General features: G+C 42.6%; 1 protein-coding gene across 1 annotated transcript in view; it reads right to left on the reverse strand.

The window, feature by feature from the left end:
* Nucleotides 1-15,490, reverse strand: part of csmd2 (CUB and Sushi multiple domains 2) — a 251,780-nt gene extending 236,290 nt beyond the window's left edge. Inside the window, exon 1 of the mRNA XM_038725504.1 lies at nt 14,667-15,490. Coding sequence (XP_038581432.1) covers nt 14,667-14,841 — 175 coding nt within the window. The 5' untranslated portion in view covers nt 14,842-15,490. The remainder of the gene's footprint in view (nt 1-14,666) is intronic.
* Between the last annotated feature and the right edge of the window lie 999 nt (nt 15,491-16,489).

Here is a 16,489-nt window from a genome sequence, read left to right on the forward strand (position 1 = left end):
ACAAGCTTCGAAACATGTAAAAGTGAAGGCTGATTTGTTAAATCCTTCCAGGGGGAATGCGTATCCCTTATTGAATGCTTGTGAAACATACAGCGTTGGTGCTACTTTGTGTGCTTTGATGGTAGAACAATCCTAAAGCTGAAAATCTGTCCAAATTTTCACTCTGAAACGTGCCTCGTGTCTGAAAAACCAGCAGGGATTTCCAGGTAATAAGGCGCCATGCGTGAAGACAAGACAACAGAAAAGAAAATAACTGGGGCAATTTTCATTCCTCTCACTCTTACTCACAACTGAAATAAATAATATATTGTTTTTTAAAGAAAGCATGGAGAGAAAAAGAGAAGAGAAAAATATTAAGCATGGACATGGATAATCCATGGTTAGCCACATGAGCGAATGCTGCATTTGTTTTCACAGCAATAATTGAGCCCATTGTTTAAGAATTCAGGGGCTACATACCACATCAGGGTATCATTGTTCCAGGTAGCACAGCAAACAGCAAAAGCATGTTTTTTTTTTGGGGGGGGGGACTTGAACCCTGGCCACTTGAATACACTTTAGTTAGGTGTATAATGTTGCATTAAGAGTTCAGCTCTTTGTTTGCTATGGAGGTCTGCAATGAATTTTTTGGAAAAACTACGCAATGAAATTAATAATACTATAAAATGAGATTATCTGTGACTAAATAAGACCTAATGTATAGTGCTGAAAATAACTGACCATCTCAATGTGTGTTTCCTCGTATCTTTTAACAGGAGAACAAAGAGGGAGCTAACTCCATCTGATTTTTCATTAAAGCCTTTAGGCCCAGCAAGTGAGCATCCACCCTTCCAATCAGCATTGGGTCAATACTAATATCCAGGTAAAACCTCCAAATCCACCTCTCCTACCTGATTTTCATATACACAGCCTGGTCAATAATCTCCTCATCATCTCCTTCATTACGAGGCCTCTATCAGACAAATGCCAATCAATGGCTCATACAGTGGCCTGATGGCAGAGCTTGATGGGGGTCAGAGTGAAGTGTGACCCTCTCGCGCTTGCTGGCTGAATTACAAAATGATACCAGGGAGGTTAAGGCAACTGATTTATTATTATTAATCAGTTTCAGAAAGACATGATTCTGTGACTCTTGAGGCTCAACAGACAAATCTTTCATGTTAGCTTTCAATATGTTCAGAGTGTACTGTAACCCTCCTCAGTGTGAAAACACTACTGAAAGCCGAACAAAGACACCAGAGGAGTACGTCTGGCAACTGAATAAAGTGTTTCATATCATCTGAGTGGATGTGTGGACGGTACATGCTGTATATATTGATATAGGACAGGTGATCAACCGGGTAGGAGAACAGACTCCCTGTTTCATGAGTACAAGTAAGCGGGGCAAAAAAAATATAAAACATCATGACAGAGAATAAGTCTGCCAGAGCTCTACCAAATGCTATTTTGAAGTGTGAGCACTTGTGCCAAGTGACCAACTCTTAAATCGATAATGACGCGCGCAATCTAGGATAAAAGACCAAGATAGTGCTTTCAGAGAGGTTGCTTTTTTGGCTGCAGCCAGAAACATTTTATCCTTGCTGAAAAATAGATGGGCAAAATTGAATTGGACAAAGAACAGACACATCAAATTTCACTCGAGAAGGCACTTTTGTGAGCATTAAGGACCGCTTCACAACATCATCAAGTTTGATTTTCACATTCCGAAGTAAAAACTTTTTTGCTGCCGTGTGTAGTCATATTGATTGCTATTTTCCTTGGATCAACCGCGACAACCACGCACAAAATAGTTTACCGCCATATGATACAAGTGCAGTTGCAGGTAAAAATGGAGGTACGGTAAGTCAACTCTCTCTGTTTGAAAACGCAGGGCCTTTGATTAAGTAGATCATGCACTCAGGGCTTGGTTGAATTATTCAAGCCTCGCCCAGGGTGCATTATGAAATTAACTGCTGGGAGCTTGTGACCTACTGTGAAGCCCCTCAGTGTAAATCTGCAAAGAAATGCCCATCCTGCAGTTGACCCCACTGACACACCGTAAAGACCCCATAAACAGACTGCTGGCCATGCTCTTTTTAGCCCGGCTAGACCACCGGTAAAAGTAGAAGGTCATGTTTTCTCAAGTTGTGTAAGTTCAGGTGAACCATTATGAATATGGAAAAGTAGCAAACACGCTGGGTCAGCAATTAGGAAAATTGCTAACTTGTTTTAGTGGTGTGTGTATCCTTCAGCATGTCTATGGGTACTATTTGCATTGGCTTGTACTGGAATGTTAACTACGCCTGATATCTGTGCATGTTCAACAGATATGTTGTCCACTGCTTAGCCCACTGTGCCACTGGCAGCATCCGCTTGGCACTAACCATCTCCGGTGTGTACGCCACCAAATGGATGTACAGGGAGAGGTATGACCTTGCTGGGGCAGCACTCCAGTTTCTGCTTGTGAGTGTGTGTGTGTGTGTGTTTGTGCGTAGGAGCTATTGTTTGCTTTGCCAGGGCAGTTGTTTAGTAGCGGGCATACAGAGCTGCGGCAGTGCGCTGTGACACTTTGATAAATCGCTGGTCACTGTGCTGTACTTCGGCAGGACAGCAACCCCTCAGAGCGGAGGAAGGAGACAGGGAGAGACCAAAGGAGAGCAAGAGAGTGAGGGCGAAGGGGGCAGACAGCCACAGAGTAGACTGACTGGCTGACTGAATGTATGGACACATGAGAAAATGGATTTGGACATGACGTGATGAAGAATAGAAGCAAAGGTGGGATGAGGGACAAACTAGGGGGAATAAAAAAACAGCAGCAGAAAGGCAAAGACTGGGAGGAATGAAAGTGCGCGGGAACGAACATGTCAGAATGTCAACAAGAAGAAGAGCAACGGCCGATGGGAGTAAATGAGTTGGAAAGAGGAGGAAGACCATATACAGGGATTTTTTACCTATTCTCTGCATCTGCATCGTTGCCCTTCTGTGCTGAGGTCACAGAGACCTAGTGTGACATTCACAGCAAGATAGCGCTTAATCTGCACTGTTAGCAAATACTAGAGGTCTATTTGGAGGGATGCTTCAGCAATATGTGAGTATGTGTGTGTGTGTGTGTGTGTGAATTTTGTTTGTGTGAAGTGAGACAAGTGTGCACACATGTCTGCATATGGGGGTATCACTTGTCCGTACATATATGAGTGTAATCCCTATACTCTGGGTGAGTGTAGTGTCACATATCTGCATGTCACTCCTCGGCCTAGATGCACTGGGTACAGCGACTCTCAATAGGGGGAAATTTCATCTTCCCAACATCACATTCACACACACAAGGCCATAAAAAACACAAACAATACCTGCAATACAAAACTGCAAATCTCTTTTCTGAGCTCATATCTCTTTATCACTTCCCGCCTCCGTCTAGTCTTCTCATTTACAATTGAAGTTTTCCTTTGGACAAAAGACAAAGACGCAGAGTCCATCCTGTTTAGCAGAAAATAACAGAGGTGCCCTGCGTTTTAAGTTGTGCATGATGAATCCAACTGCAGACAATGAAACTTTTGGTTGATGTTTGAGAAAAGTCCTTTGGAATTCCAATATTTCTAAGCATGGCACATTGTTGATAAATGTACGCAGCTAGGAAACACTAAAGAAAATATTGAAATGATAAATCAATTCAACAGACAATTACTGTGCAATTGTTCCAACTGTAGCCCTAATGTACAGTATATTTAAGGAAACCTTAGTCACACAACCATACGCTCGCCCATTAAATCGAGATAGGACCATAAACCACCTATTCCAAGTTTCCCCCATCACATAGCTAAAATACAGAGTTCAGCTCTTTCTTTATTCTCAGGAGAAACTATAAAACCTTCATACATGCAGTCTGTCGGGGGCTATATCTGTAAAAAATGAGCATCCCATTGGAGCAAACATGGAATAATTTCAAACCAAATAAGTGCATCCCTTGGGATTTATTGAGTAACAAAGCTATCCAATATCACATATAACCTACCCCATGAGAAAACTTCAAGCAACCAAATGTTTTGTGTGTGTGCATGTGCCATTAACTGCCTCCCTGGTGGGAAGATAAACCCTTCCGCCCCATATATCCTCTCAGCACCACTATTTGTCTCTTGACGTGTCAGCGCATATGCGCGCCTTGACCGCATCATATCTGAATTAACCTCTAGATGGCTGCCATTAGAATGGAAATGGGTGAGCTCAGCGAGCCCGCACGCATTCATATATTAGGCTAATGTCCAGGCCAGGATGACACTGTCTGCCATTACAGACAAGCCAAATGCAGTGGAAGGTACTTGAGATAACCCCACCCTGGTTGTTTCCACAGGGCTGAATGTTAAATGTGGTTTCCTTAAGAGGGCAGAAAAATGGAGTTTGCTTTTCAATAACATTGCAATCCTGCTGCATGAATCTGTGAAAAAAACAACTGTTAACTAACTGAACTGGATATCAGGGAACACATGCATGCTAACAACACTAGTGACATTCACATATCAGTCTCTGGAATTTCTTTCGAGGATTTGTTGATGACTATGGCAACACATAGTTAATCTACAAAGATTTGCAAACACACAAAAACGCAATGCCACAGCAACATAGCTGGAGAGTGAAATGTGTGCGGTTAGAAAATAATACACCCATGTGCAAAAATGTAGCCAAAATAAAGCATAAAGAAAGTGGCTGCATGCTAACACGTAGGAAAGGCGTGCATGCAGAAATGCACACTTGCATGAGTGCATGCACACGTTCCTGACTGTTATCTGGGCTGGCAAAAGAGGCACAATGGAGCATGTGTTCTCTCAGACAGAGAGGAGGAGAAGGGGAGAGTCAGGCAGTTCCCTCCAGCTGGGTCATATTTAACCAGCAGCATTAAAATGCCAGCCAAAAGGACCTGCCACCCAGCCACTCCCCCCCCACCCAAAAAAAAATAATCCACCCACACACTTTCACACAGTTTCAGCCCCATCGCTAAAACTACAGAAGCATTTTACCCAGTACAAACACTGATTCAACAGAGATTCTAAGGTTTGTGTATTCTTCATTGTGTTATTGCCCTTAATAGCTCCTCTTCTTATCAATACATTTACATAGCCCCATGGTAAGTTGGTGTTGCCATGAACAAAACAGCTCCTCAGCAACCCACGCATCAAGGCTTCAAGCTGATCAATAGAAAATAGCTCATTTACAGTGAAAGGTAGGTTACGGTTGATGTTCTTCCTTTTCAGAAAGACCCCTGTCTTTGTGGGGGAGTGATTCAGCACTGATACAAATAGCGCTCCCACACAACACACAGTGAGGCCGGGAGAAATGTGTCGGTGTGTGCCCTGTGTTTCTATGTTTGTGGGTGCGCACACATTTGTATTGGTGATAGAGCAATATCACTTGAGTGCAGCCCTGTTTCCTAGTACTCAGCCCTCCGTGTATTTCTCTCTGTGCCTTGGTGTCTCCTACCTTGGAAACACTCTTCCTACTTAACTATTATATAGCCTCATGCTCACAGAGTGCCTGCTGAATGAGTGGGGCCTTCCTCCCCCTGCACGGTGGTGGTAATTGCACATTCATCCCTTTGGTTTGGCATGTCATGTGTTTTGGTGGTTCTGCACATTTGTAAGTAGGTTCCCGGCCTCCCTTTCTATTCCATGAGTAAAAAAATAAATCAATAAAGAGAAAAGGAATGAAGTGCAATTCAAAGAGCCTCATTCACTGCTCCTGTCTCAGAAGCTGTATGTTGTTCCTATGACAACAAGACAACATGAGAACACATAAGCCAAATCACTTTCCCCAGTTATTTGTCATTGCTTTGAGTCTGTCTTAACACTTAATCGCATGTATATATACATCACGACACGGGCATGCACATATAGCACATCCAAATGCACGCACACACTCATATACACATTCGTAAATGCCTTAAATAATTTCAGTTTTCTTTTCCTGTCTCCCTAGTCCCCTTGTGGGAAAAAAGCACAGTTATGTGAGACACTAATGTGCGAAACAGTGAAAATCAATTATCACCTCATTTTCATTCTGCTCCCGTCTGACAGCTGGATTCTTTGAGTTATGTTAGACAGAACCTATGCTGAAGAGCCTATCACATTCTGCCGTGTATTTGCACTTATTCACACCAAAAATCTGTCAAAACTACACTTTCTGGACTCTAACCAATCAGTAGCATCAGCAGGCGGTGGTGTAATGCATGAGATGTATGAGATGATCATCCTGGACATGTTGTTGATCTATGTGCGTGATAGTGAGTGGGCATTCATCGACATTTGATCCCTTCTTAGCAGTGTATATTAAACCCCGACAGGAAGCAGTGATCCAAAGGTCAGGTCATGACCGTCCCAGCAGGACTATTCCATCTATCATTGAGAGAGCAGATGATCAATCGGCCTCACTTCAACTTACTGAGGTATGCTTTAACCTTTCAACTCAGTTCCTAACTGCATCCCAGGAAGGCTCAAGTGTCAGCTGTAGACCAGAGCCCTTATTAATGGGCTCAAACGGATGAGAATATATTTTAAATGAAAGAAGTTGCGTCTGCACGCTGCATTTCAGCATAACTTTAGGAACTTTTCATTGGCAATGCATGTGTAAATTGAATTTTTTTTTTTTAAGATATGAAGATGAGACAATAAACAGATTTTGGCAGTGTGTCAGATTGGCAACGGTGTCTGTGAGAATAGAATTAATACAGATGATAACAGCATTAAATCATATTTCCTAATGTATTTCAGGTACAAGGTTGCATCTAATTAGCATACAATTTCAGACAGATGTTCAATAAAGATGTGTCTCTTTGTTCCTGAATATTAATAATACAGTAGCTGGCTTTATACATTTAGCCCAAATATTAGATAAAAGATTGCCCAGATACAGATAACAGCTTTCTGACATTTTAGAATGTCTTGTTGGGTTTGCCATCTTCCAACATGACTTTCTATGACAGTGTATTACTTTACTGCTTGACAGATAATTCTGTCTGTTCCATTTCTGCGGTAAAGACATCAGGAGATGCTTTCCACTCATTTCCACTCATTACAAATTTATTTCCTCTGTGGGAGCAAGACATGTAACATGAGTCAGCTGACAACTGCTGTGACATTGGGTTAAACTGGTTTGGACATCGGACACTCTGGGGATGATTAACCCCAGCAGACACTCTTTAGACTGACATTAAACAGATGCTTGCTAGACTGGCAACATTTTAGCTACAAACAACCTATGGTACAACATTCTCTAAAAGTAATACTCAGACATTTTGGGAAATACGCTCATTGGCTGTCTTGTTGTAGTTAGTTGAAAAGATCAATATTCCTGCTGTTGCCATGAGGTAGAATTCAGAAAGTTACTGCTCCTGTAGTAAATTCACCATAAAACCACAACCTTTATACACTGCATGTTTTTGTACAGATTAATGAGATAATAATGTGTTAATTACTAACATTTAGAGGTGCTTATAGGCTGATTTTGTTACCTTCAGACAGTGCAGGGCTAGCTTGTCCCCCTATTTCCAGTCTCAGTGCTAAGCTATGCTAACAGGTTTCTAGCGGTAGCGTTATATTTACAGCACAGATATGAGAGTGGTATGAGTCCTTTGAACTAACTTTTGGCCAAGAAAGCAAATAAGTGAATTTCCCAGAATGTCACATTATTGCTTTCAAGAAACAGAAACATAATAGCCACTTATCGCTCCAATAAAAGAGAACAAAAGCTTTTGTGAATATGTAAACGTCTAGAACACCACTTTTCAAAATTGTATTTAGAAATTATTATTATTTTATTGTAATTTTATTGCCATTATTGTAATCTTTTCCAGACCAGTAGTGCCCTTTATGCCGAGGCTACAAAGTAATAACAAATGCTTGTGAATGCACAGATAGGCACACACAACTGAACACAGTCCCTTAGTACCATTATCCCACAACACTTTTTATAAGTTTGATCCCTTACCTAAACCTTAAACTTCCATCAGTCCTGTCTACAATACACAAGTGCCACACCATGTTAATCCTAAAAAAAAATATAAGTGAAAGTAAATATGCTTTAGATACTAAACTACAACCATACAAGTTTAGGAATACAAGACAAACACACACTCACTGAATCTCCCCACTTGATGACTCTGCCTCTTTTCCAGAAAAAGACCAGTGACAGATTTCCTATACGTTGAATAGGGGAGAAGCGGTACAGGAAAGGGAAAAAAAGACAAGGACAATGGCAAGATACCTCCTGCCCAGGATCTAATCTTCAATCTCTGGGATCACTGATATCCGATAAGAACAGTGTAAATCAGGAAGCTAAAGAAACCCCTGCCAGAGCTTTGTGTCTATACAAGGCAGGGAATCTACATCTGTCTTTCACTTTGTGGGGATTTACAGTCGTCATGTCTGACAATAACAAGAAGATGAGGCCCTGAACCAAGACTGAGTTTTGTTTGGTATAGCTTTGCTCCCATACATGGCTTTGGATTTTTCATTTATTTATATAGTTTCAACTGTAGTCATCCAGGGAAGATTGACTGAGCGTGTAGTATGTTCGTTTCTACAGTAGTTGCACATATTCACATCTGGGAGCTGCCCAGTGCGACTGAGCTGTTCTGCTGTCTTCTGCTGGGATATGTGGGTATAGGAAACTAGCAAAATGAAACCCACTTTCTTCTTAAGAATCATTATTGCCTTGTCCTTGAGCAAGGCACTTTGCCGTAATTCCATCCACCATCCAGTGTCTTTATTGGAGGTGAGCTTCTAAAGTGCTAACAGCAGAGCCCACAGTAATGTGTTGTGAATGTGACACACACACACTGCCAGAATGGAGCATCAGTGCTATATTTATATTCCCTGGATAAGTAAAGCAGCCAAAATACACATTTATTAATTTACCACCTAAGAGTCACATTTGAAGGAAAGTATTTCTCATTTGTTTTTCCACCAGGTTTTTCTCCAATTGTGTCAGATTTGAACTTTTGTAAATAGCTCGGTCTGTATGTGCATGTGTTATATTTAATGAAAGCAAACTATTTTACTATGGAAATTGGTATCAAACTCAAATACCACCGTTGATGGTTTAATAGATGAAATAGCAGAGGAAGAAAATGAATTGTACTGAAAATGAAATGGATGTTCCTCATCATCTCATTGAGTGCCACTTTAATCAAGAGATTCTGCAGAAGTGCATCTGGGTATAAATTCATAAGGTCTGATGGTCCAGTGTGTGTGTGTGTGTGTGTGTGTGTGTCCGTGTACACTGGCAAACGGCTGCATGAACGCATATTTGTTTTTGGGGTGGGGAGGTGTGCGAGTGTGCATGAATTAGTGAGTGAGCATGTGTGAGTCACTGTGTGGCTGTGCTCAGTGTGACGAAGCACAGTGACAGAGCTCTGGCCATCTGGAGACAGATGACAGTGTGAATCACCAGAGAGGAGGATGGAGGATAAAAAGGTGGGAAGGGGAGGAGGGAGGCGGTGGCTGTATGGATGGAAGGAGGATAGAAGGAGAAGGTACAAGGGGAAGACAGAGAGAGGAGCATGGTGGACACATCGGCAGGTGGGTGAGGGAATAAAAGTGCTCGTGAGGACGAAGCATTTGCATCATCTAAATGCTGAGTATGTGCTCATGTGGACCCATGTCTACACACACACACAGTCATGTTTCCGTCACTTTAGGGGACATTACATTGACTTACATTCATTCCCTGGAGACTTACCATAGTCTGAAAGAGCCTTGTCCTAACCTTAAACCAAGCAGTCAGCCTAAAATTTAATGATTTACGTTATGGGAACATGCATTTTGTCTATAAGGAAGGCGAGTCCTCACAATGTCTCCACACTATTAGTAATACCTGCCCCCACACACACAAACATACACATCCTATCTCTCAGTGGCCCTTTTTTGAGCTAGCTAATGACCTGCTTGTCAACACTTCAGTCTAATCACCCTGGTGAATGGGGGTGGCAACTCACAGACTCGACCAAACACACACACGCACACGTGCCCACAAGCTTACTTACACGCTGTTAGTTGTTGAAATAGCAGCCTGCTTGATGCCTGATAAGAAAATGAGCCCTCCAAATAGATAATTTACTAAAGAGAGGAAAATCACCCGGCACTCAAAAGGCACAGAAACATAGGGCCCAAATTATCTCTCAGCTGGTGTAAGCTTATCACCCTTTTATACTCCAACAGTCGTCTACCCTCTCTGCCTCTTATTTCCCATCGCAGTAGATTCTGTCCTGCTGTTTTCTTCCCTCCCTCTGCCACCACTTCATGATCTCCATCTTTATCTTGACCAGAACTCTCTTCCCCACTCCACTGCTCCTTATTCTTCACTCAAGTAGGAAAGGCAACAACACGGCAATGGGAGTCTGCTTTGCATTCCAGACGTTTCTCTGCTTTGAGTAAATAGATAATGTCATCTGTTTCTCAGCTCCCATTCCATCCTTTATTGCTCAACGGTGAATGTAGAGAGCAGATGGGAGATAGGAAGCAACAGAGCGTGGAGGTATTGGAGGATTAGAGATTGAGAGTAGCAGGCAGACAGGTGGAGAGGTAAGAAACAAAAGGGAAGTGAGATCCCCATGTATTTGTCATGAAAACGCATATGTGAAACATAAGACATGTGGGACTGGGGCTAAGTTTATAGGACTTACAGGAAGTCAATAGAGCTTTTTTGTCCATGGTATCACAAGACAACTGAACTAACTCTAGTTAAGCCTCCACATATCTTAACTAACATTTATGAAATAAATTCAGTTGTGGGATCCACAAGGATCTTTGAGTGACAATCCTAAGCAGTTCCCAGCAAAAACAAGGAATGTCACTATAATAAACTGCATACTAGGGCTGCAACTGACAGTTAGTTTTATTATCAACCAATATGCTCATTATTTTCTTAATTAATCATTTGGCCAATAAAATGACAAACTAGTTTAAAATGTCCATCACAGTTTCCTAAAGCGCAAGTTGACATCTTCAAATTGCAGGCAAACGTTATTGAACCTAATATCACATGAAACTAAGAGAAACAAATCCTCACATTTGATAGGCTTGTCATATTTTGTATTGGCATTTTTGCCTTAAAAAAGGATTTTTTCTGTCAGTAGACTAATCAGTTTAGCTGTACATATTACAGGTGCATCTCATGAAATTAGGATATTGTGAAAAAGTTTATTTATTTCTATAATTTTATTCAAAAAGTGAAACTTTCACATATTCTAGATTCATTACACATAAAGTGAAATATTCCAAAAATATCTCAAAATATTACAATATTAGAATCAAGACTGTATAATACAGAAATGTCAACCTTCTGAAAAACAGTTCTGAAAAAGGTTAATTTATGCACTCAGCACTTGGTCGGGGCTCCTTTGGCACAAATTACTGAATCAGTGCGGCATTCTAACGATATTCTAATTTTATGAGATGCACCTGTATGTAATTGAGACAATGTAGGCCTAACAGTTTGACTTTTATTTGTATTGAAGAATGCCTGAAAGATAGAGCAGATACTAAATCAGTATATAACCAACACCTTGCAATATCATCTGGTCAAATAGGGGTCTGAAGTCTGTGTCTAATTGAGGGTTCAAAGCCTTGAAAACATTGGAGAAATCCCAACTTATAGAGCCAGCTAGCCCTCCACAGAGGAGCAGCTGTTGCTGAGGCTGTTGGCTGGGTGAGCTGTCCATGGTGCTGAAGAGAACCAGCTGAGCAGCAAGTTCAGCTGCCCTTAGCTGTCCAGGGTGCTGAAAATGTCACCATACAGTGTACATGGGTCAAACACACACTCACTGAATCTCCCCACAGTGAATACATCACATAATGCCTTACTAAATCATCAACAGCAGTGTTCCCAAATAGGTGTTCCCAACCGAAATTGCATCAATTAGAGGTCCGCGGCCTTTTTGTGTGAAGCCTTGAAGGCTTTTAAAATGAAAATGTTAACGTTTGAGTTTGTCACTTTTTGATTTGTGGAACTTCAAAACATACCAAAGTTTTTTTCTCCCAGCGTTATTGCTTGGAAATACACACGCACACACACGCGCGCACTTTCGCTTTCACTTCATGAGCCTCATGGCTGTGCAAATACAAGCAAATGTCATGAAGTAGAAAAGATAAAACGGAAAAGGGCATCAAGCCCTCCAGTCCTCATAACATTACTGCAAGTTGCATCATGAGCACAACGCGTGCCTTTATAGAAAGGAGAGCGCGTTTGAGAGGAGAGAAGACGACAAAGCGTGATCTTGCGTGTAAATGGACATGCTGAGCGACTGTCTCATGCGCCGCTGACGGATGATCTAACACCGGTCGAGTTGGAGTGGAGAGCCGAAACACGCACCAGATATACAAGACACGTCATCCTCAATCTGCCTCCTCCACAGTCCCTTCTCTTTCCTCCGCTTCCCGGCCTTTGCATTCTCTCTCTGTACGTTTAAATGAAAGAGGTTGATTACAGTTTATTGAGCAACGAGTCCGCTGGGGCCGCTGGTTTTTGATCTCAGGGAGACAGCGCACAGCTCTCTCTTTCACACGCCTCTGTCATTCTTTCTCTGCGTGGCCCTTGGGAACGATAATAGGGTTGAAAGGGAGGCTGTAAACGGTTTAAAGTGAGACTAGTGGTTAAATGAGGCCAGTATTATAGCACTATCATACACCTACATATCTATAATGCTTATTAAGCATTTCCTGGAAATGAGCCTTTTCATTTGGCCAACGTGCAATATCACGCCTGAATCAGCCACTGTTGACCATTAATTGGCAAGTCTTGCCTTGGTTTGATAAAGTATGTGGGCAGAGATATGGCATGAACCCCAGGTCTACTCTCCCCTCTCCGCTCCGCCTCTCAGCATAGTGTGAGGCTCTGGTGCCGCTCAATGGGAGGATGGGGCAATTGCTGGTGGCTGCAGCGCCGAGGGACGCGCCAGACCACCTAGACGCCGGGGTGTGATATACAAACATATTTATTGTCACCGTTTAAAATAAACGTTGTAACAGGGGGGGGGGGGGCTAGATAGATAGTCTACCATTCCCTGCTCTTCGTCAATGTGTGCAATAAGTTAGAGTCTCTTTATTGGCTCCAAAAGTAGACTCAAACGGTAAGAGAGTGGGCAATAAAAAGCTCCCTGGACGCAAATAAAACAAGAAGCCTCCAACGAATATAGCCGCAATGAGATTTACTCCACAGGAAAGTCAAGAGAGATTTGTCAGTATCATTTGGGACTGAGCTGTGAAAAACCGACATCTCGCCGAAACCATATGCGTGGTTGATGACACATGTTTGATCAAAAGTGCGTGACGAGCTGGGGTTGTGTGGTGGGAAAACAGGAGCGGTGACGTTCCTGTAAAAATAGTGATGCTCCAGCTCGAACCACACTTCTACAGTATGGGATGACACGGCCCTGCTGTGCTTTGGTGATGCTGAAAATGTGCCGCTTTTTACTCACTCGTGGATTATATGCTGTCCAACCAAAGGCATGAGTGGGCGAACACAGAGCCATGACTCACTGTCAAATTCATATTGTGGTCGTGGCAGTATTCTTGGCTTTTGCTAAAAATAGTGTCCATTCTGTGGTGCGGAGCCAAGACAGTGATAAAACGGTTGGTGTTCTTTGCCAAAGGACCTGCTCGGGATGGCAAAACCCATTGCGGCTCTTTCCCTTAAAACCTGGGCTCTAAATGATGCCACAAGCGTCCACTGCTAAGGAAAGACAAAAAAAAGCAGGGGGCCAGTAACTGAGTCTCTCCTTTCAGAAACACGTTAGGTTGCGAAGACGTTACTAAGGTAAATTATTAGTAATGATAATCTGTTGAATGGCCAGCTCCGTTTACGAGATTTCCATTTGCAATTAATCAAGGAAAGAAAGCCCAGCCAGTTAATTAGGCCTACCCCCCTCCCACCACCACCACCACACACACGCATGCACGCGCGCGGCCAACACACACAAAGAGAGAGAAAGAGAGAGGAAGAGAAAGAAAGAATAGGAGAGAGAGAAACGGTACAAAAAAATGTTGTTCACTGTTGTTGGTGTTTACTTGAGCGACTGGATAATCTTATGGGGTCTGAGCTGGGAAACTGAATCAGAAAGAACACCCCCATCTACACACACACACACACACACACACACACACACACACACACACACACACACACACACACACACACAGCCTTTGGACTCTGAACTGAAGAGCATCATAGCCTGCTTGACTACCTCAACTGGTTTCCTCATGCCTGACGTTTCTCTTTACCTGAAAAAACTCCATCCACACAATCTGCTTATTTAAATACTCCCACAGCTCAATTAATTCACCCAACCCCTCAAAACAAAACAAAACAAAACAAAAAAGCACCCAACACAGTCCTTTAATGAAATAAAGTGAACTGAATCGGAATGAAGAGAGTCAGGGGTAGACACAAGCTCAGTTGCAATTGCTGAGGATCCGCTGTCACCAAAATAGCCACTCAACCAGCCACCTCTCCTCTATTAATAACTTTGGGTGCTAGAACAGCGACATCACAGCAAGGTTGATCTTAAATGCGCCTTTAGGAAGATGCGTATGTGTGTTGCTGATGCTGATTTGCATTCAGTCTGGGATCGGGGAGGCTGGGCGGTGGAGTGGGGTAAGCCTGCTGCATTTTGCATGTATTCAGCTGTCGAGATGGGGACTTACCCTTTACTGAGGCGGCCAGTAGCCCCATGTATAAGAACAGCACCCGGCTCCAATGGTGCGCCTGCACTCCCGCCTTCATTAGAGCAAAAATCCGTATTCCGTCCCCCTTTCTGCATGCGCATTCCGGTCTCCTCGCAAGTCCCGTTGCTCCGTTCCGGTTTGAATTGGCGGTCATGGCAGGGCTTTTTTCCCCTCTGGTCTTGCAGGCACGATAGTTCTCAGATGGTCAAAAAAGGGAGATTCACTTGGTGTCGGCGCTGAGAAAAATCCCAATGCATGGAGGAGCCTCGGATCTCGCAGCTGGACTGAACCATGTCATTCGGGCACCGAGGGGTTCAGAGTCTCTGTCTGAGAAGATAGATTTCACACCTAAAGCAGAAGAAAAGGAGGGAAGGCAAACCAAAGGGGAGACGTGATTCAAGTGGTCACTGATCTACCCCGCACGCGTACGAAATCACGAAAATCCCTCGTCCGCTCCACACATGTAATTGATATTACCAGACACACATCAAAAAAGCAGGAGATCCCTCCTTCAGTGTGTCCCGCAGCACTTATTTGTCATTCTCTTTCATTTATCTCCATTTAAGGACAACATTTGCGGTGCCGATAATCCACGTTTAAACTCGTTGGACCGAGATTCGGCTGAACGAACGACGAATGATGGAGAGCCACAAAGGTGATCTGGATCCAAGAAAACCGCCTCGTTTTAGAAGTTGTCAGCCAACGCTTGAGTGCAGTCAGTGATCTTACTGTATAGAGAGAAATATGCAAGACGTGTGTATTCCCAGTATCACAGCACTTGCCCACAGCGTCGTCTCGGGTCTGTGCGACGCCAAGAATCAGACTGCAGACCTGCTCCTTTCTGCGCGTCTCTCTCTCTCTCTCTCTCTCTCTCTCTCTCTCTCTCTCCCTCTTCCTCTCACCCTCCCTCTATCTCTCACTCGCAGTACCCTCTCCAGTGATATCACATGCCTACATTTTCAAAAGCGGTTTAACTTACTCCATTCACAAGTGATTAAGGTAAACTCATTGGGTAGGCTAAATTAGTAAAGTAAATAATCCTCTATACTAATAATAGTATTATTGGATTGATAATAATAATAATAATAATAATAATAATAATAATAATAATAAATAATAATAATAATAATATATGAAGGATCAAATCCATCTTGTTCCAATTTGTTAAGATTTAGGGGTCCACAACGAGGCCATTGTCTCCATCCATTAAGACCAATCATCGGGTTGGCCGGTAGTTTAACATAGATGTCCACTTCCTGCTCACTAAACGTGAAATTGATGCTTAACAGGCTGGAACCCTCGCCAGTAAATTTGAATGTCATTTCCACTGTTGCATATGACCGGTATAATTAGTTTTCCGCAATGCGCCGTGCGTTGAAACAGTCGGGCTGATGGAATGCGCGTTGGCCTTCAACCCCACACATATATGATAGAGATCATAAATAGTCTTCCCGCAACATTAAATTAAACTTTGCCAACACTGGGCTGCTCCTACCCCTCCTGATCAGATTGTTCTGTGACTTGGCCTACCGTTGCACCTTTTCTCAGGAAATAGATTCCACTGTCCTCTGGTGAATGCCTTTATAACACATGGTAAATTCAAATTAACGTTACAATTTACAGTGGTAAATTCTAAAGTACAGTAAGTTTTGAGTTTGTGTGCATACAGTAGTCTATATGAAGACTACTGTCCAGCACGTTTGCATGTAATAGGCTAAACATGCAGGACTACACAGACAGATATAATGAGAGATAAATAAATTATAAATTATATAGCCTATATTGTGTTATGTGTAACAACT

Source organism: Micropterus salmoides, unplaced genomic scaffold (assembly GCF_014851395.1).
Source record: "Micropterus salmoides isolate LMB-PRFRI ecotype aquatic unplaced genomic scaffold, ASM1485139v1 Ms_hic_scaffold_17, whole genome shotgun sequence".
Lineage (NCBI taxonomy): Eukaryota > Metazoa > Chordata > Actinopteri > Centrarchiformes > Centrarchidae > Micropterus > Micropterus salmoides.